General features: G+C 43.3%; 1 protein-coding gene across 3 annotated transcripts in view; it reads left to right on the top strand.

Annotated features, from left to right (window-relative positions):
• Nucleotides 1-26,137, top strand: part of FAM13A (family with sequence similarity 13 member A) — a 196,142-nt gene that overhangs the window by 53,235 nt on the left and 116,770 nt on the right. For all 3 annotated transcript variants that reach the window (XM_084855625.1, XM_084855624.1, XM_084855623.1), the window contains one exon: nt 22,546-22,715. In XM_084855625.1, coding sequence (XP_084711751.1) covers nt 22,546-22,715 — 170 coding nt within the window. The remainder of the gene's footprint in view (nt 1-22,545; nt 22,716-26,137) is intronic.

Here is a 26,137-nt window from a genome sequence, read left to right as displayed (position 1 = left end):
GTGGGGCTCAAATGACTGAATACTCCACCGTATTCAGAAATCTCTGCCCATAGAAAATTGTCATATCAAGAAGAAAACTAGGTTAGAATCTTACTCTGTGATATGTCACTATTCTGTGTGGAAGATTTTTATTCTATTTTTTACTTTTTTTCCATAGAGGAACATTCCATCTTGTGAGCCCACATCTGCTTTCTGCAAGTGGTACAGCCCAGACACAAGTTTAACAAAATAGTGAGGGACAGCAACGTTTAGTCACATGTCATGTCCCCTCCCCCATTTGATGTTTTCTTCTTTTTAAAATAAAGACACGGAGGCTGCAGCAGAAGATTGACATGGGGTGGAAAAACACTTTCTCCCAATATAAAAAACAACAACCCAGCCCCTCAGTTGCTTTTCCCCTTGTGCAGGAAAAGAGACAGTGCAGGGTAAGAGCAGTGGGTGGGCAGATTTTAGTTGAAAGCCCTCCCAGTGGGGAAAGGATTTCGGGGGGATGCAGTCCAACAAATCTGGAGGCCACCACTTTGGGGAAGGCTGAAATAAAGCAGAGAAAAAACTACACATGACTGAACTTCACATGTATTTTGGCCTTGAGAACTAGACATAAGAACAGCCCTGCTGAATCAGGCCAAGTGCCCATCTAGTCCAGCATTCTGTTCACACATTGGCCAAGCAGCTGTCAGCCAGGAAGCCACAAGTAGGACACAAGCACAACAGTTCCTTCCCACCCATGTTCCCCAGCAACTGGGGTACATAGGCATATTGTCTCTGATACTGGAGGTAGGGTATAACCATCACCTTCTCCTCCAGGAATTTGTCTAATCCTGTTTTAAAGCCCTCCAAATTGGTGGCCATCACTACATCCTGCAGTAGCGAATCCATTGTTTAACTATGTGCTGTGTGAAGAAGTCCTCCCTTTTATCTGTCCTGAATCTCCCACTAATTAGCTTAATGAGATGACCCCGGGTTCTAGTATTTTGAGAGAGGGAGAAAAATGTCTCCTTATCCACATTCTCCACACCTTGAATAATTTTGTAGACTTCTGCTATATCTCCCCTTACCCCCCCCCTTTTTTCCAAGCTAAACAATCCCAGCTGTTGTAACCTTCCCTCATAGGGAAGATTCTCCAGCCCCTTGATCATTTTAGTTGCCCCTTTCTGCACTTTTTCCAGCTCTACAATACCATTTTTTAGGTGTGGTGACCAGAACTGTACACAGTATTCCAGTGTGGTTGCACCATAGATTTGTATAAAGGCAGTATTATATTATGGGTGTTTTATTCTCAATTACTTTTCTAATTATGCCTAACATGGAGATTACCTTTTTACAGTGGCTGCACACTGGGTTGACATTTTCATCGAGCCGTCTACCACAACCCCAAGATCTCTTCCTTGGTCAGTCACCACTAGCTCAGACCCCATCAAGTTATACTTGAAGTTGGGATTTTTTGCCCCAATGTGCATCACTTTACACTTGCTTTCACTGCAGTGCATTTGCCATTTAGATGCCTGTTCTCCGAGTTTGGAGAGATCCTTTTGGAGGTCTTCACAATCCCTTTTTGTTTTAACCACCCTAAATAATTTGGTGTCATCCGCAAACTTGGCCACTTCACTGCTCACTCCTAATTCCAGATCATTTATGAACAGGTTGAAAAGCATTGGTCCTAATACAGTTCCCCGTGGGAGCCAACTATTTACTTCCCTCCATTGGGAGAATTTACCATTTATTCCTACTCTCTGCTTTCTGTTCTTTAACCAGTTACTGATCCATAAGAGGACCTGTCCTTATTCCATGACTGCTAATTTTGCTCAGGAGGAGGGACTTTGTCAAAAGCCTTTTGGAAGTACAAGCCAGAGCCTTTGATGTAAATGCAGGCTTAAGGCGTGTGCCTTTTTACATTTTACTTTTGCATGGAATAACTGGTGCACCTCAGATGCCCGATGTGCTTGGGGCCAGAGTTATTGCCCTCAGCTGTTCAAAAAAATGACAGGCACTTTTCTACCAGAAGTCAGAGCACAGAAGCTCCACAAACAGCATAAATTCCTTCTGCAGAGTTTTGTAAATTAAACCTTTATAGGCACATTGGATTGCCAGATGTGGTCCTCCACCTTCAAAACAAACTCAACTGGGTTAAAATTTGCTTCTGGTCTATAGTTTAATAGGGAAGATATTTGGGTTTTGATAAGCTGTAACGTTTGTGCCCACCCATCCCAGTACAAGAGTTACCCAAGCAGCTAGCCTGAAGAGCTTCGCTTTCTCTCATAACTGGGCCATGCTTCTCTTTATGGGTATGCTTTCATTAAGGATTGCTTTAGAGTAAATAGATAAATCAGGCACCTGTTCTTTAAACACTGACAAACAGTGAAGGTTCCTTGGAACCTATCTCAGCCAAGTTGTTCTATAAACCCACACTTGGCATGTTTCGTCACGTAAACCCAGTCCTCTGGCCAGTTGCCAAGAGATTTCAGCCGTTCCTCTCTTGCCTCGATGTTTGTTTGGGATCTGAATTTAATTTTGACATTGGTGCCTTATCAGCTCCACCCACCGCAGTGCATACGGGACTTGAGCACTCATTCGTTATGTACTCGTTAGTTCTATTTATGCTGTTGCTGTCTGTTCCCAAGGGCACTGGATCTGTAGACACTTGAATGTATAAAGAGAGGCATGCTAAAACGGAGAGGAATCGTGCTACATATAGATGTCTTCGTCCTTGAGCTGGGTGAACTTCATATTAACGCAAGCTAAGCGATTACCCTTCTAGACTGAAGAGAATGTCTTCCTCTGATGTTTGTATTGTCGGCTAAGAAGCCATTCGGGAAAAGAGGACCAGCCTTGAAATATTGTTGGTGTGCCCCATTCAAACTCAGAATTGACAAGCTCAGCATGTGCTTATAGAAGTGTAACTTTAGCCCTTTGTGGCATCTTCCACTCAGCCTGAATTTGTCAGCAGCACAGTTTGCTCTGATTTGGGTGGGTGGGGAACATGCTATACCTTGTCATCTCTGTCCCTCTTTCTTTGACCTGGTTCGCACAACATGATCCACTGTGGCTGATCACCCATGATGGGTTGTCAGGTTGTGCGAACCTGCTGCAGTTTCTCCAGGGTGGCTTATTTTTCATAAACAAGTCATCCTGCAGAAACCATGGCTTGTTTTGGGGTTGTTGATACCCATGGTGGCTTATCGTGTTGTCTGAACCAGGCAGGATGACTTCGTCGTAGGTTGTCAGGAACGGCTGCAGAGCTGGCCAGCCAGAGTGGCAAAAACTGAGGTAGGGACCAAGGAAATGAGGAGTTCTGCCACAAATGTGCCTGGGATACATGCTGGAGCTGGCGAGAGGACTGAGGGGGGATGAAGGGGAAAGCAAGCCACATCAAGCCCTATCGTTTATCGGGTTAGCAAGTGAACAACCAACCCATGCTGGCTTATTCACAAGGTGGCTTAGAGTGATGTTCGAACCCTTATTTGCTGGCTTTTTCCTTTTTCCCACATCAATTTTAGATGCCTGCCCTTCTTTCCACATCAGTTTTAGATGCCGGTTTTTAGACATTTAAACATGATCTTGCATAGAATTATTTATCAAGAGCTACTTTAACGCCATTCAGTTCTCCTTTGGAACAGCCTCCTTGGACCCGCATTCACTGGTGATGTTTTAGGTGCCAAGTTAGAACTTGTCTTCTTTTTAGAAAGAGTTTTGAGTGGTCATTATTGCTGGTTCCTAGTTGTACCTTTTCAATTCTTTAAGGTTGTTGTTTTGTTTTAGGTTTCATGCTGTTTAGTGATTCTGTTGCTGCCGTTTTGTTGTTTTTGTCTTTATTACTATAATTGTTCAATTTTCTTATGGTTTATGTGCATTGTCTTGGATACTTTGGTAGAAAGGCAATGAAGTATTTAAATAAATCTTTACATAGCAACTATAGACTTCAAAACATATAGTACAATGTGAGTGAAGTGCACACCATAATTTTTCTGATGGGTTGCATGGTATTTTTTAGCTGTTCAGTATTCCTAGAGGTTTGTGCTTTCACATTGCTTGTCCCAATTGGATTCCACTTTTGCAAGTGTGTTTTTCGGTTTTCTTTTCTTTTTTTTAACAGGGAAATTAGAACCTTATAAACAGGGACCAACTTTACTGCTACATCCCTTAGCACAAACATTTTAGGAATAACGTGCCAGTATTTCCCCAATTCTGCTCCCTTACCGCAGCATCCAAATGTTCTCTCCAAATTAGTGCATCTGTTTCAGGAGCACCCAGGCACCTTTCCCCAAGCTATTTCTGTGGTTGTGGGGAAATAACAGTGTCACAGCATCCAAACAGCAAGTCACTGTTGCTGGGTAAATATGATCTATCCTAGATTGAATGCCAGCACCATTCTGAAGTTTTTCCATTTGGTTTTGTTTAAAATTATCTGTCTATAGCTATTGACTATTTACTTGTCATTTAATCGGAGATATCAAGGGAACGTTTTGTGCGAAGATGGGCATGATAAAGGACAAAGAAGGCAGGGACCTAACAGAAGCAGATGAGATTAAGAAGAGGTGGAAAGAATACACAGAAGAACTATACAGGAAAGATCTGAATGTCCCTGATAGCCGTGATAGTGCGGTCACTGAACTTGAGCCAGACATCCTAGAGAGTGAAGTCAAGTGGGCCTTAGGAAGCATTACTAACAACAAAGCTAGCAGAGATGACAGTATTCCAGCTGAGCTATTTAAGATCCTAAAAGATGATGCTGTTGAAGTGCTGCACTCAGTACGCCAACAAATTTGGAACACTCAACAGTGGCCACAAGACTGGAAAAGGTCAGTTTACATTCCAATTCCAAAGAAGGGCAATGCCAAAGAGTGTTCAAACTACCGTACAATTGCGCTCATTTCACATGCCAGCAAGGTTATGCTCAAAATCCTACAAGCTAGGCTTCAGCACCATGTGAACCGAGAACTACCGGAAGTACAAGCGGGGTTTCGAAGAGGCAGAGGAACTAGAGATCAAATCGCCAACGTTCGCTGGATCATGGAGAAAGCAAGAGAATTCCAGAAAAACGTCTATTTCTGCTTCATTGACTACGCTAAAGCCTTTGATTGTGTGGATCACAACAAACTCTGGCAAATTCTGAAAGAGATGGGAGTACTAGACCACCTTACCTGTCTCCTGAGAAACCTGTACGAGGGCCAAGAAGCAACAGTAAGAACCAGACATGGAACAACCGATTGGTTCAAAATTGGGAAAGGAGTACGACAAGGCTGTTTATTGTCACCCTGCTTATTTAATTTATATGCAGAGTACATCATGAGAAACGCCGGGTTGGATGAATCACAGGTCGGAATTAAGATTGCTGGGAGAATTATCAACAACCTCAGATACGCAGACGATACCACCCTAATGGCAGAAAGCGAAGAAGATCTAAAGAGCCTCTTGTTGAGGGTGAAAGAGGAGAGTGCAAAAGCTGGTTTGAAACTCAACATTAAAAAAACTAAGATCATGGCATCTGGCCCCATCACTTCCTGGCATATAGAAGGGGAGGAAATGGAAGCAGTGACAGATTTTACTTTCTTGGGCTCCAAGATCCCTGCAGACAGTGACTGTAGCCATGAAATTAAAAGACGCTTCCTCCTTGGGAGGATAGCTATGTCACACCTAGACAGCTTAGTAAGAAGCAGAGACATCACCTTGCTGACAAAGGCTCGTATAATCAAAGCTATGGTTTTCCCAGTAGTAATGTATGGCTGTGAGAGCTGGACTATAAGGAAGGCTGAGTGCCGAAGAATTGATGCTTTCGAACTGTGGTGCTGGAGAAGACTCTTACAAGTCCCCTGGACTGCAGGGAGGTCAAATCAGTCCATCCTAAAGGAAATCAGCCCTGAGTGCTCATTGGAAGGAGAGATACTGAAGCTGAAGCTCAAATATTTTGGCCACCTAATGTGAAGAGAAAAGTCCCTGGAAAAGACCCTGATGCTGGGAAAGATTGAAGGCAAAAGGAGAAGGGGAGGGCAGAGGACGAGATGGCTAGATAGCATCACCGATGCAATGAATATGAACTTGAGCACAATGAATATGAACTTGAGCACACACTTGAGGGAGCGCAGGACAGGAAGGCCTGGCGTGCTATGGTCCATGGGGTCACGAAGAGTCGGACACGACTTAACGACTGAACAACAAGTGAACAGGGCCTGGCTTCGCACAGGTTGGAACAGCCCTTAGTTTGATAAAGTGGAGCCGTCAAGCAAATGTACGCAGGTATCAGAGTTGGGCACAGTCTGCCTGCCCTGTCTGAGTGAAGTCATGCCTGCTGGCACTCCTAGGCATGGCCCCTGTCATGTTGTACTGCTGTAGACCCCTGAGAGAGGGGTCTGTCCACTCCATTCCCTTCAGGGGGGCTGACCCACAGCAGAGGGGAGGGGCAGGCATATAATTCTGTCCCTTGGTCTTCTAATCTCCCCTGGCTTCAAACTGTGTGGACTGCAAAGCTATGTACTGGTTAGAGAAGTCTGCCCTTAGTAGATGAACATGTTACTTCAACCACATGGACACATTTAAATTAATTAACATTAATCGATGTGTTTTAAAACGAAAATAACCCAGAGGCACACACCCCTAGGTTCCCCTAAGTATACATGCCAAGTTTCAGCTGTCTATGTTTCACGGTCTTGGTGGTATGACCCTGACAGATAGACAGACACACACATCCTCTATTATTATAGATTAGTTCTACACGGGGTTTTCCGCCTCTCTTTAGCTGTGTACACATACTTTGTTTCAATTTCCTCCCATCTCCTTGTTCACCATGTTCGTGTCTGGTGCTGGACCTGCAGGACTTGCCAAACGTGGGTAGATGAAATGAAAACGGAAGGCTACGTAAAAAGGACAGCTGAGAAAACTGTTTGGGACTGGCAACAAACTTGTAAAGCAGGGTTGGGCAACTTCAGGAGGTCCAGGAGCCATTTTCACTACCTTGACCACCACCACCCGTGGCCAAACAGCCCACAGTCTGCTGGATAACCCAAAAAATAATTTTAAATAACATTACCAAAAAATGGCATCTGCAAACAAGCTGAATTTGACCTTCTTGGTGCTCTGTAGTGCTCCAGACACCATTTTGTTTGTAAAAACAATTGGGTGTGGGGTTGGCAGGGAAACCCATGTTGCCCACCCCTGTTGTAAATGGAACAAAGTCCTTGTGTAGGTCTGAGCTAAGAGTTCCCAAATGGAGCAGAGCTCCTGCTTTTTGTCCTGTATGTCTGCCTGAGCCCAGGGTATGTATACAGCCAAAAAGCCATTTGTTTTACATGTAAATGGTACCAAATTTTAGATTTTGTTTTTCAATTTACCCAAATGCCTCGTAAGCACCCAAAACAAGCCCTCTGCCTTCCAAATCCGTTCAGCTCTATCTATTTCTCCACATAGGTCATGTGCCTATTAAATGATAAGCCTCCTTCAGACTGTCACATTCAGGAAACCGCTGTCAGAATGCTGGGAAAAGTGACAAGCCCTCTTTCCCCAGCTGAGTCTTCCAGTCATCTGAGATGACAAAGAGACTTAGTATTTTCCAGTGCTGGGGAAACTTGAGACAGAGCCCACTCTGAATTGTGCGATAGAAAAACAATCAGTGGGTGGTTCCTCCCTCCCTCACCCCTGGATATGCATGTCTGTATATATGAGTGAGGAGAGAGAGAGAGAAACTCTGGAACTTATATAACTTGAATTGTACAGAATGCAGAGCTGGGAGAATTGGGTTGGGGATATGGCAGGCCAGGAGAGGGGAACCAAATCCAGCCCCCTCAGGCTCCCCAGATAGCCATGCCCCCTTCCCCCAACTACCAATCATTGTTCTGGGTTTTCCCAGCTTTGCAGCATTTTTTCTATATTCTGAAAGGTTGAGATGCCTCTGCTAAAGCTAGTTACTGGCAGTAAAAGCTCTCGGCTAAAATATGCTGGTATCGTTGGTATTTTGGCCCGGAGTTGCCACCCCTGAAAGCTTCTCTGAAACTGAATTTCCTCCCCAGGCTGAAAGAGGTTCTCTACCCCTGTGGTAGGCCAACACAGATTTTCCATTCCATGTAGTGCACCCTAAGTGAGTGGTGGGTGGAAGGGAAACGGAGTCTTCTGTTGAGCCTGTGCTAGAAAGCATCAACTTATCTAAACACACCTCTAATTTTAGATTTTAAATGTGGAAATAACTTACTGGTTTTTTGTTGTTCAGTTGTTCAGTCGTGTCCGACTCTTCGTGACCCCATGGACCATAGCACGCCAGGCCTTCCTGTCCTGCGCTCTCTCCCGGAGCGTGCTCAAGTTCATATTCATTGCATCCGTGATGCTATCTAGCCATCTCATCCTCTGCCGTCCCCTTCTCCTTTGGCCTTCAGTCTTTCCCAGCATCAGGGTCTTTTCCAGGGACTTTTCTCTTCACATTAGGTGGCCAAAATATTGGAGCTTCAGCTTCATTATCTGTCCTTCCAATGAGCACTCAGGGTTGATTTCCTTTAGGATGGACTGATTTGACCTCCTTGCAGTCCAGGGGACTTGTAAGAGTCTTCTCCAGCACCACAGTTCGAAAGCATCAATTCTTCGGCGCTCAGCCTTCCTTATAGTCCAGCTCTCACAGCCATACATTACTACTGGGAAAACCATAGCTTTGATTAGACGGACCTTTGTCGGCAAGGTGATGTCTCTGCTTCTTACTATGCTGTCTAGGTTGGCCATAGCTTTCCTCCCAAGGAGCAAGCGTCTTTTAATTTCATGGCTACAGTCACCGTCTGCGATAATCTTGGAGCCCAAGAAAGTAAAATCTGTCACTGCTTCCATTTCTTCCCCTTCTATATGCCAGGAAGTGATGGGGCCAGATGCCATGATCTTAGCTTTTTAATGTTGAGTTTCAAACCAGCTTTTGCACTCTCCTCTTTCACCCTCAACAAGAGGCTATTTAGATCCTCTTCGCTTTCTGCCATTAGGGTGGTATCGTCTGCGTATCGGAGGTTGTTGATAATTCTCCTGGCAATCTTAATTCCAACCTGTGATTCATCCAACCCGGCGTTTCTCATGATGTACTCTGCATATAAGTTAAATAAGCAGGGCGAGAATATACAGCCCTGTCGTGCTCCTTTCCCAATTTTGAACCAATCGGTTGTTCCATGTCCGGTTCTTACTGTTGCTTCTTGACCCTCGTACAGGTTTCCACCCCACCCTAGACGTACACAAAAAATAGGGACCTGTTTTATACATGAACTTGTGGTGAGTGGGTTCTAGGGGGCGGGGGTCTGTTTGTTCGTTTTTTACATTAATGAGAGCACAAAGTTGAGAAGAGTAAAACCTCCCTGGTGGAAATAACATGCTGAGTATCACGTTCCTGCTGGGGATTCTGGGATTCATAGTCCTACTTCCAGTCCCTGGTGAAAAAAGACACTCCCCTGGGGATTGGGAGCACCTAACGCCTGCCCCAAGGTAAGTTTTGGGGAAGGGAGAGGAGGGGGCTACAGGGGCTTTTGGAGGAATTCAGACGAATGCTCGAAGTGCCCTTCAAGACATTTTGAGGGTTTGGTTGGACTACTCAAAAAGCCTCAATCCCTTTCAAGGTGAAAGGGAGGTCGGTAATCTACCTTTACAATACAATAATGCGAAGGTTCACTGTGACTCATTTCTTGTCTTGGAGTAAAACAAAGACATTGAATTGCATTCATAAAATATAATGCAAACACTGGTGTGTGATTTTTAGTGATGTAAGCATAGGGCACCAGGTTGAGGAAGGCTGACATACGTCAACTCTCCTTTCCCATCTACCATAATATGTTCTAAAAAAAAGGAAGACCTTGGTTAGTGAACATATATATAGAGTTCATATGTACTACACGTACTGTAAAGAGTCTGCCCTTATACACCTTTTTGGGAGACATTTTTTTTAAGTAGGGCTGCCAGCATTTAGTTGATCCTTGAATTAAAAAAGAAGAAGCTAAAAACGCTGCCTACAATTGGGCAGAAGATCTTTAAAATGTATAAAACAACCAACAGCATGCACCAAGAGGCATTCCTTCCTGCATAAGATGTTAATTTACTAAAATCCATACACTTAATTGACTAAGGGTACAATCTTATGGGTTATGCCCTTGTGAGATGGAAGCCTCCAAACTGTATCCAGCTGGCAGGAAGGGAGGAGCAGTGAAGGCGAATAAGTTTTTCACTAGACTGCCATTTTTGCCCATCTAGCGACAGTGCTTCAGAAGAGGAGGGAAGAAGGCTGGAAGAGGCTCAGGATAGCTCGTATCTTGGTCTTTCCCATCTCCTCCCTTCCCTGTCCACCAGTACGCCCCCTTTTCCAACTGTCTGAGATCAATCCCGACCTCAGAGGCCAGCCAGCACAGTTCTTTCCACACCAGGTGGGAGGGGGAGGGATCTCCAGTCCCCCCTTCCTCAGAGGGGGAACCCCACTATCCTGTAGCCCCCTCAGACAATGTCTAGGGTCCATAGGATTGTTCCCTAAGATTTATTTCAGCAGTGCCATCTTTAGTTATGAGATAATTCACTAAAATATAAAACTTAGTAGTTAATTTAGCGACTATGGGGAGGGGAAGTAATTAAGTGGTAGAGCCCCTGCTTGGCATGCCGAAGGTCCCAGGTTCGATCCCTGGCATCTCCAGGTAGGACAGAAAACCCCCTTCCTGAAATCCTGGAGAGCTGCTGCCAGTTGGTGTCAACAATACTGGGCTAGATGGGCCAATGGTCTGTACTCAGTATAAGGCAGCTTCCTATATTTCTGTGTTCCTATATCTTGGAGAAGAGAACCCCTCCTTTTGTTGTTGTTCATTTTAAAAAAGCTGCTCAGAAGGCTTTTGCCTTCACTCTTGTTTTTACATTTAAGTGTGACATATTAGTCCATGGGTTCACAGTCTACCTGAAATTCTTTCTCTGTAACACTTCTGTCACAGTCTTAGACATGGAAGTGAGGTGTGAGCATCTGTGTATATTATTCAGTTCTGCACTAGCCCAGCCAAAGCACAGATTCTGGTATCAGGAATGTGATTCAGCATTCTGAGATTCTTGGCTTTTTATTCCTCCCATCCCCCTAATAACAATCCCGGGAAGTTTCTAGGCCTGATGGGTTGTGAAGGCAATGCCTGATGAAATCTAGAGTGCCAGAGAATAAGATTTCCAGTGGTCCTTCCCCATAACTGGGAGAGGTAGCATAAAATTATACAAATGAAAGGAAATTTACAAATGAAGAGAATATAAGGAAATTTGCTTAATGTATGGTGGTAGGAGAATTCAACTGTTCTTGGAGCAGAATTGTGATTTTCCCCCCTGCCCTTCTTAGCCCTGATCATTGTCACATGATATTGTCAGCAATCCTGAACTTCCATACATATATTGCTGTGCTGGGCGGGGTTATGAAGGATTAAAAAAGGGGAGACTGGCAGACCCCATTTTCTTTATTAACATTTATTCTAGCCTAAACAAAATAACTGGGAGATTGTTAGTACGGACAATAAAGCTTGCAGAAGAACATGCACACTCCTCTCGGCCTCAACAGGTTGTCAAACTTTCACATATCACCAATTCTAGGATTGGTTTGTTTGTGTTCCTCAGTATTGCCAGGCAATATTTCTTTCAAATACAAACACGCAATCTTTACCAGTGAGCTGTGATAGGCTTCATAAAAAATATCCATTAATAGATCTCTCCTGATTTAAAACAAACACACACACCACCTTTTTAATTTTTACTTTTAAAATATAGTTTCCTACAACAAAATATCGCTTATTCCCAAGTAAATGTGTTTAGCAATAGACGCAAACTCCGTTTTATTCCTGTAGTCATGATAGTGCTATGATTTAAATGAGTTTAAAATTCAAAACTTGCACATGCTCAGAGCTTTTCGTCTTTTATTAGGGTTGGCAACCTGTTTTGTATTTTTTGCTTGTTTGTTTTGCTCTAGCGTATCAGGAATGTAGAGGCAGTTGCAAAGCATGGAATGACAATGGAGAGTAGGGAAAAGGTAAAGGTTAGCTGTGTGCTTCACAACTGAAGTAGCACAACATGGCTGCCTAAATCCCTCACACCTCTACCCCCATGACCATTCAGTCCAAGGACTAAAATTACCTAGCTGCATCATTGCTGGCACATGCATAGTTAATGCACAAAGACATCTTGAAAAATCACTGCTCTCAAACCTTCTTGGTCATGCTGAGATTTTCTTTCTACCCTTCTGTTTGGACATTGTAAAAACTGGCATTTAAACAGCAGGAAGCCCCTTTCGCTCTCCCAGGAAGGCTTCTCTTAAACTTTACACTGTAAGGTAAAACTAGCCTAGAAGTGACATGGCTTCTTGCCAAGTAACAAAAAACCTGACTGATCGTTGCCATTTTGGAAACCAGCAGGGAATAGGGCTGGACGGGGTGAGAGTGTTGGATTTACAAAAGTGGAAAGGGCTGTCAGTCTGGACTCTTACGTAACATACAGAAACGTACCCAGCTACCAAGGTCCTGTGCAAACATGAATCTGCCATTGTCAATAATAGTGCAAAACATATAAAGATTACAGTTGAAAATTGCCTGGGTAATGCTGTTTTTTTGTATTCTCAGATGAATCCTGTATACTTTTAAGCTCTTATGATTACTTATGAATGCGAGCCGTGTAATACTCTGGCTGCAGTTATGTCCTTGTGGGTGTCCTAATAATTTAATAGCATACTGTCAAAATATACAGCTGTCTCCTTTCATCTCGTCTCTGCAGAAAAGAGAGCAATTATTTAATCTCTTTAATTCTTTGAACTGCAGGTTTTTCAAGTTTCCCCTCTTTGGTAACAGTTGTGGGGGGTTTTGCTTAAACTTTGATTGCGTTCATCTCAGGGAGGTTATTCATTAAATTTTCCTGGATGAAGAGATAGGGAAAAGACGTCTTGTCAAATGTGGTTAGATGAGTTATACTTGCAGTTTTTAGCCTGGCCACAAAAGCGTTTATTCAAGGATCATAACTAAATCCTTATTTCAAAAATATTATTATATATTTTATAATTAACTGATTGAAGGCCTCACTTGAGGAATCTGAAATTCCAGACTTGGGAACATAGGAAGTTGCCTTCTACTCAGTCAGACTATCGGTTGTATCCAGTGTTAGCCCTACTTAGAGCAGATCCATTGTCCCTTTTAAAAGCCATGTAGGGTGCAAACCTATGCATGTTTAGACAGAAAAAAGTCCTACAACTCCCAGCATGCCCCAGCAAGAGCAGTGCTGGGAATTGGACTTTTTTCTGTCCAAACATGCATAGGATCGCACCCTTATTTATTTATTTGTTAAATTTAATTATCTCCCAATTGGCAAATGCCCTCAGGGCAATTTACAATAATAAAGCAGGAACAACAAGAAATTAACAGCAAAAGAAAAAAACACAACTATAAAATATCAGCATAATACAATGTTAATCATTAAAATATTAAAGAGCCAGCAATAAAATTAATAATCAGAGCAGCAGATTAAAGATTAAATGCCTGCTGGAAGAGGAAGGTCTTAACCTGGTGGCTACCTGGGGAGGGCATCCCACAGCCATGGGGTTGGGAGAGGGGAAGCACTACAGAGAAGGGTCTTTTCATCCCCACCTCTGCCACCATTGTGGGCAGCAGCACAGAGAGAACAGCCTCCAAAGATGATCTTGGTAATTGGGCAGGAACGTATGGAAGAAGGCACTCCTTCAGATAGGTGGGTCCTAAGCCATTTAGGGCTTTAAGGTCAGCACCAACATTTTGAATCCGGCCTGGAAACTGACTGGCATCTAAGCTGGTGGCCGTCAGCTCATATTGTGAGTGGTGAATTCTATTCGTTAATTACATATTGTGTGGGTCAGTCCTGACCCTACTGCCAGTCAGCTTCATTAGATGTCTACAAGGCCTGGTATTACAAGGATCTGGTCATCATTGAGGATTTAAACCTGTGTCTAGATTGTTCTACTTTAGACAGCATGTGGAAGTTAATCTGATTGAATGCTTCTGTACGGAAGTAAAGAAGGAAATCACATATAGCCACACCTAGCATGTCATGAAGAAGGAGCTAGCCATGAACCCTGACATGCCACTTGTCAATGAGTAGGCAATTCTTTTAATATGGAAGAGCATTCAGGCATGAGAGCCCCCACCTGCAATCTGAAGTGGTACAAGTGAACCACAGGGAAAATTAAACCAGGAGAGGCATTAGGTTTCAAGGCAAGGCAGGACTGTTGGATAGGCTACACCAGCCTTCCCCAGCCCTCAAGTACCCTCTAGATGTGTTGGACTACAACTCCTACCATCTTCTGGCTACCATGGCCAGTGGTCAGGAATCTGGGGAGTTGTAGTCCATCTGGAAGGCACAAGTTTTGGAAATGCTGAGCTAAACAATCTATTGGGTTCCTTCCAGATTTCAGAAGGAATATTTGCAAATCTAAGAGGCACAGGGTTCACTATGAGTATTGACAACAGATTGAAGCAGATGGCCATAGCTGAACCCTGTGGCTCTCTTTCTCCCCCACTTTCTAATTTCCAGTCACTTCAGGATGAAGGGAAGCAGAAGTCAACGGTGTTTATGTGAGCTGTCTGTGGCCCTTGAAAGACCTGTGCATTTCTGCCTGATTTAGCATGCAGTGTATATCAATGCCCACGATGTCAACGAGGCACCCAAATTCTTTCATTAGGCTGTAATTCTGTGTCGGGGATGCTAAGTGTAAGAATACCATAAATGGAGAAGGACAGGTTTCCCGGCAAAGCATGCTGGCCCATTTGGGTGTACATACATGGACTTCAGCAGAGTAATGTTTTATTATGGCACAGGCATTACTTTTGTGAGCAAAATAAACTCCTTAAGGACTTCTTCCATATTTATACCCAAACTGATGCCGCTGAAAAGGAATGATGGATATGTCCGGCACTTTGCCTCTGTTATTAATTCTTAGGCTATTTCTATCACCATTGGCCTTGAATTGGTGAAGGAACTTAAAACAAGATGCTGGGTTTGAACTGTAAAGGCCCAGATGCATTTCAGGGACAATCTTCCACATTATGTCCATGACCATTGTAATCAACTGATAACTTCCTTTTTTATTTTAAAGAGGGGTAGCTGTGTTAGTCTGTTGTAGCACAAACAACAGAGAGTCATGTGGCACCCTAAAGGCTAACAAATATATTCTGGCATAGGCTTTCATGGACACTGTCTACTTGCATCTGATGAAGTGGACAGTGCTCATGAAAGCTTATGCCAGAATAAATGCATTAGTCTAAAGTGTCACAAAACTCTGTTGTTTGTTCCTTATTCTTCTGGCCTAGGCAGCAGTGGCAAAAGGTGAAAGCATGAAAAGCAGCTGGGGTGTCGCTGTCACAGTTCTCATTGGAGAACCAAGATAATATTCTCCATATGATCCAAACTGGGCTTCAGTCTGTTTAAGCAGCAGATGGGTTTTCTGTGATCTTTCGGGTGCTCCCAGCAGAGTCTTTCCAGTTGGAATGATGTTTAATAGATTTGTCACTCAGGCTGTTTCCAAGTGCTAAAAAGCTCTGTGCAGGGCTTGCTTACTGCTGCTTTATATTTAATTTTTTGGTGTATGCTGTACCACAGGGGAGGGAGGGGGCACAGCCTAGACCTAAAGTATTCACTAGATGACAAGACAATGCTCTGGGGGGCAGTGGGAGGCTGGCCCTCATCCAGACTGTATTTTTGTAAAGTTTGAAGGCAACATGGGCCCTCCCATTAACGTGGCATATTGGAATGCACTCAATTTTTTCAAAAAAGGTCACAAAAATATAATTTGAGATGGATTTGAGGCAAGTTTGTAAGCAAACTGAAGGCGCACACATCTGTTATTTATTTGTTTGTTTGTTTATTCATCCATTTATTTCACTTCTATACCACCCAACAGCCAAAGCTCTCTGGCTGGTTCACAAAAATTAAAACCAAAGAGCACACAATAAAACAATATAAAATATATAAAACATTAAAACCACAGTATAACAATACAACCAGAATAAAACCAGAATAAAACCTAGCAGCAGGGCAGTGATTTAAAATACAGATTTAAAACAGCAAAGCTAAAAGTCTAGAAAGCTAAAATGCTTGGGGGGGGGGAAGCGGTCTTCACCTGGTCCCGGAAATAATATAATGTAGGTGCCAGGCGAACCTCAGTAGGGAGCTCATTCCACAGCCGGGGTGCCACAGCAGAAAAGGCCCTCCTTCTAGTAGCCACCCGCCCCACTTCCTTTGGCAGGGGGTCACGGAGAAGGGCTGCTGAGGATGACCTTAAGGTCTGGGCAGGCACATATGGGAGGAGGCAATCCTTCAGATAACCTGGCCCCAAGCTGTTCAGGGCTTTGAATGTTAATACCAGCACTTTGAATCGGGCCCGGAAATGGACTGGCAGCCAGTGCAGCTGGAAAAGTACTGGCATAATATGAGCCAGTACAGTCATGGGTAATCACTGCTGTGACAGGCACTAACAGTTGCAGGTGGCACTCAGCCATGGTACACAACAGCATTCAAGATGTAGTGGGATGCACTAGGTTCTAGCTATTTGGAGAGAGAATCCTGGAAGAACTGGGAGAATGCGAATTTGCAGTAAAACAAGGCTTACATGCACTTTATTTTAAAATGAAAAAGCAGCATTTTTGCCACCTTTCTGCATAAATTCAGCAGCAATTCAGCAGCAGCAATTTGGGGGTGGGGGTGGCAGGGGCTGCAAAAAAGTCTGCAGAGCTGTATGCAGCTGTGGGGGGATGTGTTGTCCACCCCTGTGCTAGCATTTTTTTTTTAAAAAAATGCTTTCCTAGTGACAAAATCTTGATGTTTTATTGCTGTGAAAATGCAGTTTGCCCCAATAGCAGTTGGGGAGGGGAAAGTATTTGCGGGATCCAAATGGTTTTTTCCCAACACCTGAACTGATGTCTGTGTATGCATCCTTCCTGCCATAAAATAAGCACTTAAAACAGGGATAGTGAAGTGGCAGCTCACAAAGCAACTTTTTATCTGGCCTCTGGTAACTCTACCAACTTTTACATCAAGGCATCTTTCCCTGGTCTAGACGTGCCCTTGGAGAGCGCCCGTCAGCGCTCTTGCCTGTGCTTGTAACTCTGGGGTCTCCAATATGGTGTCCATAGAGACCAGTGTGTCCCCAGACACCTGTCCTAGTGCCCACTAGGCTTCCTGCCCCACCTGTTTTTTTAGTTTATTCTTAAAAGATTTGTTTTTAAATAATAATAATTGGGAAGCTGTCGTACTGCAAACGGAAGTGCCACCCTCAAGCACCATTTTTATTCCTCCGGGCCCCAGAGGCATTCTTAGGGCGCAATCCATGCATGTTTAGGCAGAAAAAAGACCTACAACCCAGCATGCCCCAGCCAGCATGGATGGCTGGGGCATGCTGGGAATTCTAGGACTTTTTTCTGTCTAAACATGCATGGATTGCGCCCTTAGAAAATAAAAATGGAGGGTGATCCAGCCCAGCACTTCGTTTTGAAGTGTGCCCAGCCACACAGAAAAAAGAAAAGGGTAGGCTGGGGGTGGGGTGGCAGGGAGCATCCGGGGGGGCACTACAGGGTATTCTGCCCCCATTCTCTGTGTGAGTTTACCTGATGTGTCTGTGTGTTGTTGCCTGTTTTTTGTGTGTATATCTCTGAGCATCACCAGTTTGCCTTCTGTGAAATGGGTATTTTATTGTGCTTTGTGGAGGCAAATATGTGATTTGGCATTTGGGACTCAGACCCTACATCCAGTTGTACTCAGTGTCTTGGCCAAGTTACTTGTCTCTGAGCCACATCAATTTGATTTCTGTGAAATGTATGTTGGAGCAGAAAATTGTGCATTCAAAATAATGATTTTGTGTTTTGAAACTCAGACCTCATCTCTGCCTGGTACTCAGGTTCTTGGCTAAGTTCCTTTTCTTATAGTCTCACCAGTTTGCTTTCTGGGAAATAAGTGTTTCCCAGAAGGCACCATGGCAGCTATTTTATGAATGCCTCCTCCCCCAGGAGCCCATTTTATGAGAGCACCCACAACACTCCCTCAAAATCCCAAATGTGCCCACCATCCCAAAAAGTTGGGGACCCCTATAACTTCTTCGGTCAGCTGTATGGAAAACTCTTGCTCTTCACTCCAACCTTTGCTGACTCTTTTTACAATCTTTGTGTCTATTTTACAACTGGTTACAGAGAAGAGCCACTCTCGCCTCACATTGGTGGTGCTACAACGTGCTTCTCTGCCTGGTTACAGAAGCTTTTTTTCTCCTTTGGCCTGCTTCTGCTTACCTTATAATTAGAGTGAGGCTGTTGTGAAAAGTGTTGCTTATTTAATTTATTATTGTTGCATTTATGCTGACAGGAAGAGGCCCTTTTGGGACTGACTGCCTCAGGTGCCAAAATAACTTGACCAGCCTTGGGCACTAGGCACCCTGACATGAGTGGTGGGGACACCTTGGTATTCTGCCTCAAGCAGAGAAATGTCTTGGGCTGACCCTCTTCCAGGGCAATCCCTTTCACTGTACACAGCACTGCTGGGGATGGGTCACTTTGTCAACAATTCTCTTTTCAAAGAAAGATATGCTGTTGTCTTGAAGTCACGCAGGCTCTGATTCTTTTGGCTGCCCCTTGTGAAAACAGGCAAGACACTGAGAATTCCTGGAGGCCTCGCAGGAATGGGCAGCTGGGCACGGTGGATTGGGGCTCATCAGACTTAGCTTTGCGGTTGCCTAAAATATCTCCTAATGGGCAAATGATTGTTTAAGACTGATTCGTGAATCCCCTGTTCTTCCAGAAATGGCCTACAAATTAACACCTTGGCTGGAACGATGTGTTAAAGCTTAGAAAAACATTCAAAACGCGCCATTGAATCATCAGCCATGGATCCTTTAAAATGTCAACTGTGTCAAGAACAAATGGAGAGGCAGGACTTTTAGCTCACTTATCAGCATTGTGATTCATTACTTTTACATAGTCTGGGATTGCCACAGTAGGTGTATCTTAGTCTAGTCGCTGTTGATGCACCTTAGCTGAAATCCCAGGTAGATGGATGCGATAAGGCAGTGTTTTATCGTCCCCTCTGGTGGCTCCGGGGTCTTAATTAAAGAAGCATCCCTGAAGGGTCACTCAAGGAAAAGTTCAAATTGGGACACCAACTCAACTTGTATAAACTTAGCTTCCATAAAAGAGGTAACCTGAGCAGACCTTGCTCCATCCATCAAGAAGCAACAGCGGTTTAGATAAATCTCTCGCTTTGCTATTTGTATCTGCCAAGAGAGTCAATTACTTCTTCCATGTGACTGTATGTGTCTATATCGGAGAGTCCCTCAATGAGTGTCTTAGCACAAGCCGGTATCAGGGGTCAGCATGGTTGGGCACCTACCAAGGCCCACACACCCCAGCAATGGCCCCACCATTGAGAGTTTTCTGGCCATACTAGAACCCGGGGTCATTCAATGAAGCTGACTGGTGGGAGATTCAGGACAGAGAAAAGGAAGTACTTCTTCACACAATGCATCATTAAACCATGGAATTCGCTACCACAAGATATAGTGATGGCCACCAACTTGGATGGCTTTAAAAGGGCATTAGACAAATTCATGGAGGATATAGCTATCCGTGGATACTAGTCAGTATACTAGTCAATGGTAACTGAAGGATAACTGCATCCTTGAAAGAGAAACTTCGTCTTTCTTGATTACCTGTTTTAGGCCTGAATTTCTCCTGCTGCAAGAACTTCCTTTTAATTTTCGGAGGCCATGTTAGACTGTTGCATCAAAAACAACAAAGGCTTGTGGGACCTTAAAGATGAACAAATGTATTATGCCATAAGCTTTCATGGACTACAGTCCACTTTGATGAAACAGTCCACGAAAGCTTATGCCATAATATTTTTTTTTAGTCTGCAAGGCAGCCTTCTCCAACCTGATGCCCTCCATATGTTTTGGATACAACTCCCAAGATTCCTGACATTTAGACATACTGGCTGGGGCTGATGGATGTTGAAGTCCAAAACATCTGGAGGTTGAGGAAGGCTGCTTGAAGGTGTCACAAGGCTTTTTGCTGTTTCTTTATAGGCCAGCAGCTTCTAGACTTAGGCTCTGTCACTGTTGCTAACAAGGGAGTTCGCATTCAGAGATCATGTGGAACGCTGATTCCTGACATATCTAAACTACAATCTTCAGTTGTGTCTTTCCTGGTTGCTCTTTGACACCATTCTTGGTCAGAGCATACTAGATACAGCTCCAGGCTAATGTCCAGACACTTAAAAGGGGCTTCACAGAGAGCTTCAGCTATGGGGCGGTATAGGAATATAATAAATGAAGTGAAATGAAATGAATAATGCCTTCTACAAAGACATAACCAGTTGATAGCAATGGCTCCCGAACAACTTTGATCTCCTCTATCATCTACTCAAGAAATCCATTGGAATGTCCACTTGTATGGATGTGCATATGCTGTATGCACAAGCAAAGGAAGCAATTAATGCACAATTTATTGTGGTTTAAACATCAAAGATTCTTCTGGCATCTAAAAGATTAACACAAGTGTATTATGGCATAAGGTTTTGTGGGCTAGAACCCACTTTGGGCTCAGGCCCACAAAAATCTATGCTACAATATATATGTTAACCTTTAGGGTACCAGAGGATTCTTGCTGCAACAGACTAACTTGGCCACCTCTTTGGAATTTTTCCTGGTATAATAGTTAATGCTATTATAGGATAAGCAGCAAAGAAATTGTTCCCCAGGGAAGTTAACCCAGATCAGTAACTTATATTGGGCTAGTTTGCACAACACGACAGTCCATTGTGGGTTAATTTACCTGCAGGTAGCTATGGTGCATGCCGTCGGTGGGGGTTATTTGAGGGTTAAACAATGCTTGTGGAACCCTAAAACAGACCATGGGGCCTGCGAGGATTGTTTAACCCTCAAATTACCCCTGCCAGCTGGGTTTGGATGACACTATAAGCCATGGCAACTCCTGACTGGAGCTTGCCATGGCACTCCAAGGGTTAATTAACCCACGGTGGGCTGTCATGTCATGTGAACCAGGTCATTCTGTAGTTGAGTCACAATTTAGGTTCCATACCATATTTGACAATATCAGATAAATGAGCAAAAAAGTGGGGGGGGGGCAGACTTGGTGGTGGTGTTCTTGCTGTTATTTTGCTATGGTGAATTAGAATGCTAATGTTCCATGGAAGTATTGGCCATTTGGATATATTATAGACATACATGGAGGCTTTGAGATGGAGTCCTTTTTAAGTGTCAACACATGGCATCTGCAAGCCAAATAGGATCTATGCTGATTGTCATGGAAATCTCTGCCCTACTTTGCACATTTATTTTCTGGTACTCTTCCCCCGCCCCGTATCTTTGACTTGGAAGAGCTGCAAGAAGCCAGTGATGGGGGGAGACTTGCTGCATGGACAACAGGCCCCAAGATCTTGGAACAAAAGTCCATGAGTGATTGGATGCAGATGGAGCTTCCAGCAAGCACAGTTTCCCGGTTCATTGCAATATTGGGGTCAACTCTTTGTGGACAGAATATATGAGCATTGTCTACAAAGGAGACGCAGGTTCAAATTCTCACTCAGTCATAGACTTCACTGGGTGACCTTGGGCCAGTCACTATCCCTCTACGTAACCAGACAATTATGAAGATAAAATGGGGGAACAGGAGAAGAAATATTATATGCCACCTGTTGTTTTTGTTGTTGTTGTTATTGTTATTGATATTTCTATACCTCTTAATATAATAACATCCCTAAGCTTGAACTCCTAGGAGTTAAAATGGGATATAAACGTAATAAATATAATACCTTTGGAGTTCACTCTTGTACATGCAAGTAGCCTCAGGACTGGAACCAGGCTATTTTTTATTAGTTCTTTCCATGCTCGCGTAGTTATTGCAGTAAAGCTGTTCTGAAGCTCTTGTGTTAGAAGGATTTAAAAAAAATTGTCTAAATGTGCATTTTTATATATTTTTAAAAACTTGTCTGAATGTGCAAATAAAATAGTCCTATAAATCAAACAGTTTAACAGTATTACCTGTTACAGTACCATAAATATAGTTGACTCACCACTATTCAGCTGTTGAATACTCCTGGTGACATAATATACATAATAGCTTACACCTCTAATTGTATGACATTATTGCTGTAATGGCAGTCTGAGCTCCATGTATGTTACCAACTACATCATCATCATCCACATCTACTTATTTGGGGAAGATAACATGAGGTGGTAATTTCTTTGGTAGAAAGGGAACACACAAAAAGCCTTAGTTCAACCTTCTGTGATATTACATAGTTGATAAAATATCCAGCTTTATTTTTTATGTTTTCCTTTAATATGCTGTGAGACTCCTGCTTGATACTTCTTGTTGTGGCTTCCTACCTTTACAGTCACCGTCTAGCAGGAGGTTCGTTTTTGTTGTTGTTCATTTAGCAGGGGGGAAATTGCTGACTCATTCTTTGCTGTGAACTCACTATATTAATTTTTTTTTAAATCCTGCCTGCTGCAAATGAGCTGGGAAGATTTCTCTACCCCTTCTCAATTTTATATTTCATTTTACTTTGTTTCTCTAGATCACAAAGTCCAAACAAGAAGGATCTTCTCTGGCATGTTTAGTGCCGCAGCCGAGACTGTCAGATGGAATTCCCCGGGTTAGCATCCATTTAATGGACAGTTTGCGTTCGGAGGAGATGGATTTAGCTGATGAAATCTCCTTCATAAGTAGTGCTGCATTCTTCACCAGGTTAGTGTTTCTTCTTTTTCCATCAAAGGCAATCTGTAGCTTTCTAATCATCTTTTCAAACCATTTGTGTGTTTGCTGGGTGCACAAAGCAGATCTGCAGCATTGCAGCAGAGCCTGCAAATGCTGTGAAAAATTTAAGTGTTGAGCGGCCAGCCATTCCCACATTAAATTAGGCATGTGTTCTGTTTATCATTAGTACTGAAAAAGATGTTTTGCTTACATGTATACCTAGGGCTCTAGAATGCTATTGGCAGACTGTGAGAAATATGCTCAGAGATGCCCATGATTTAAGGTTACTGATTTGAGGTTCCATCAAATTTAATGGAACGAAGTCTTAGGAATGGTGGAATAGTCAGATGCACTCTGAGGCCATTCCTATGCCAAATTAGATTTTGTGGTTCTTGGGGTTAAAGACAGCACTTCTGTTTGTAAGGAAGCAAGAGTAGCTTAAAATAATGCTTCCATTTCTTAGACATGTTTCTGATAAAACAAAATTGGGTTGGAGCTTGCATGGTTTCGGCAGTGGCCAGAAGTGCATTTGTGCAGCTAAGGCTAATGTGCCAACCACACGGGGCTACCTTTGACACCTGTTCAGACATTTCAGCTGGGCCAGAATGCTAGGGCCAGAATGTTGACTTGGGGCTGTTTACAGGGAGCATGTGACTTCTAGCTTCACGTTTAACTGGTCTGTTTCTGGGCACAATTCAGAGCGCTAGTTCTGACCTATAAAGCCCTCTACAGCTTGGGACTAGGCTACTTGAAAGACTGCCTTCTCCCGTATGAGCCTGCCCAGGTTTTAAGATCCGCAGGAGGGGCCCTTCTTTTGATACCACTGCCTTCAGAGGTGCATGTGGTGGTGACGCAAGAAAGGGCCTTCCCAGTGGTTGCTTTCAGGCTGTGGAATTCCCTGCCAAAGGAGGGTAGGTTGGGTCCCTCTCTGTTGTCCTTCCACTGGCAGACAAATACTGTTTTTTCAAGCAAGCTTTTGGCATATAAACTGGTCTGTTGGGATGGGTGCTGTTTTTATTCTGTTATTGTTGTGTTTTTAATTGTGTTTTTAATATATTTGTTCTATTGTTGCTTAAATTAAGTTTTCATTTAGCTGTGATCGTAAGCCACCTTGAGTGCCATTTTCTTGGTAGAAAGGTGAGGTACAAATCAACTAAATACTTTTTTAAAAAATCTTGGTTTTATTAGAGTACTTGTATGAAAACATTGCAGTTTCTTAACTTCTCATTCCTCTTAGCCTTTTTTAGCTGCAGTACCCTGAACAGCGGCAGCTTACACTCAGCAAGTGGAGCAGAACCTTATAGCTCTGCCCAAATAGCCATATGAAACTATAATGTAAAAAGCAATGGCACTTGTCCAAAGGGTGGATCATGAGAGGAAGTGGTCAGCAGGCAGAGAGAAGGTCGACACAAGAAGATGGAGACAAATAGGCAAGCAAGACCTAAATTAGGGTGCTATCCAGGTAAAGACCGTGGCCAGACCTGGATGTATATACATTTAGGCCAAGTCAAGGAGAGCAAATGGGCTGTCTAGGGCTGGAGTCAGAGAGGACAGAAATACTCTGTTTTGCCCACCATTTTGAGTGGCTTGCTGCAAGGGGTACCGGCCTATGGACTTGAAAAGTTGCTGTTTGAAGCCCCAACTGTGCCTGAGCACCAGCACAGTAACACACACACACACACACTAAGAATAAATAGAAGGACTGGAATAAACAGGAACCAAGTTTCAAGGGTGTCCGCATAGTCGAGGGTTGTGCCACCTCTTTGTACCATGAAACAAATCTATAGTAAAGCTCTGTCTTTATGAGGAGACCTTTAGAAAGAATAGAAATAGTGAGAGGTGATTTGCTTCACAATAGCAATGTCCTACAATTCTGGGAACATTTTCTTTAACCTTTAAACTTCATTTTGCTTTGAACTGTGTGTGCATGTCCCTTTCCAGAACAGTCAAGAGTTATTTTGCTTGTTTTTAAAGTTTGTTAGGAGTACAGATGACTAGACCAGAAGCTAGTTTCACTGCTTCTCAGACTTCTGTGGGAGTAAGAAGAAAAAACACACCCAGTGATTTGGAAAGTGGAGCTGATAGGGCCAAAAAGGGCTGCTTCATGTGGTACAAGCAAGGTATCTGGAGTAGCAGTGCTTCTGTCTTCAATCCTAGCTCAGTGGTGCAAAGCTCTAGAACAGAGCACTGCAAGGAGCCCAGAACTGCTGACAGGGTTCAGCACCATGAGTTGGAGAATCCAACTGGACAGCTCCCTTCTTTCTCTTCTTGATGCCAGGGTCTGCACTTACTTGCCTCCATATGAGGGTTATTCCGGTGTTCTTGTTAAGCAATGACTGACTTACCCCTTTGCTGAGGAAGGCAGAGTCTTGCCTATCCTGTGAGACCCTAACATTTCCGTTTGCCTCCCTTTCTTCACTGCTTTTCTCCCAAGAGGCCACCCAAGCTCTCAACTAATTGCCAGCTCTTCTGCTATTGTTCCTGCTGCTTATTATCTGTGGTGTCTGTCATTTGGGGGTGCTCTGTCCTGGCACTTGGGAAAGCAGGAGAATGTGGCAGCAGGAGCACACAATGACCAGGTTCACACAACACGCTAACCCACACTCAGTGGTTGAGTGTGGGTTGTTGTTGAACCGCGGGCTATTGTGTTGTTGAAAACATACTTATACGTATGCAGAAAACATACTTATGTTCACAGTATGTTTTCTGCAGGGTGGCTTATTAACCATGCAGGGTGGCTTATTTTTCTTGAACAAGCCACCTTGAGAACACATGGTGTGTTGTTGGGTTGTTCAGGGTGATTAACAAGCCAGAAAACACTCCATTCAGACAGCGTGATAACCTACCCTGCAGAAAACACACTGCGTTCAGACAGCACGATAACCCATGGCTCAACAACAACCCATAATTCAACATCAACCCACAGTCAACCACTAAGCACGGATTAGCATGTTACGTGAACCCAGCCACTGCGTGTGTGTGTGTGTATCTAGAAGTTTTCCATCATTTGTTCCATGGCTGCCATTGGGACCTCCAAGGTACCATTGGCTAGTATTCACTTATTTATTTGGAATAGATCAGTTCATTTTAATGTTTCAACAGCAAGAAATAAATTAAAAATTAAAATTTGATGGCAGATAACTTTAAAGATATTCAGACATCTGTAATGCAATGCAGTCACTTCCTACATTCTATTAATAAAATATTTTCATAGCTTGGCTAGCATCAATAAAATTTTGGCAGCTCTGTTCATTAACCTGAAACTATTGCTAAAAAGGAACAACCGAAAGCTATGTTTTGTATTATGGACCAATTGTTTGGAGTATTTATAATCCTGCTTTTCAATTTAAATAACATTCTTCTAAGGGCTCACAGTAATACAATTGAAACAATTAAACAAAATGACAAAATTG

This window comes from Heloderma suspectum, chromosome 5 (genome assembly GCF_057233095.1).
Source record: "Heloderma suspectum isolate Gila_16-S chromosome 5, 16-S_ref, whole genome shotgun sequence".
NCBI lineage: Eukaryota > Metazoa > Chordata > Lepidosauria > Squamata > Helodermatidae > Heloderma > Heloderma suspectum.
The sequence above is the reverse complement of the archived record's forward strand: the minus strand, read 5'-3'. Positions and strand labels throughout refer to the sequence as shown.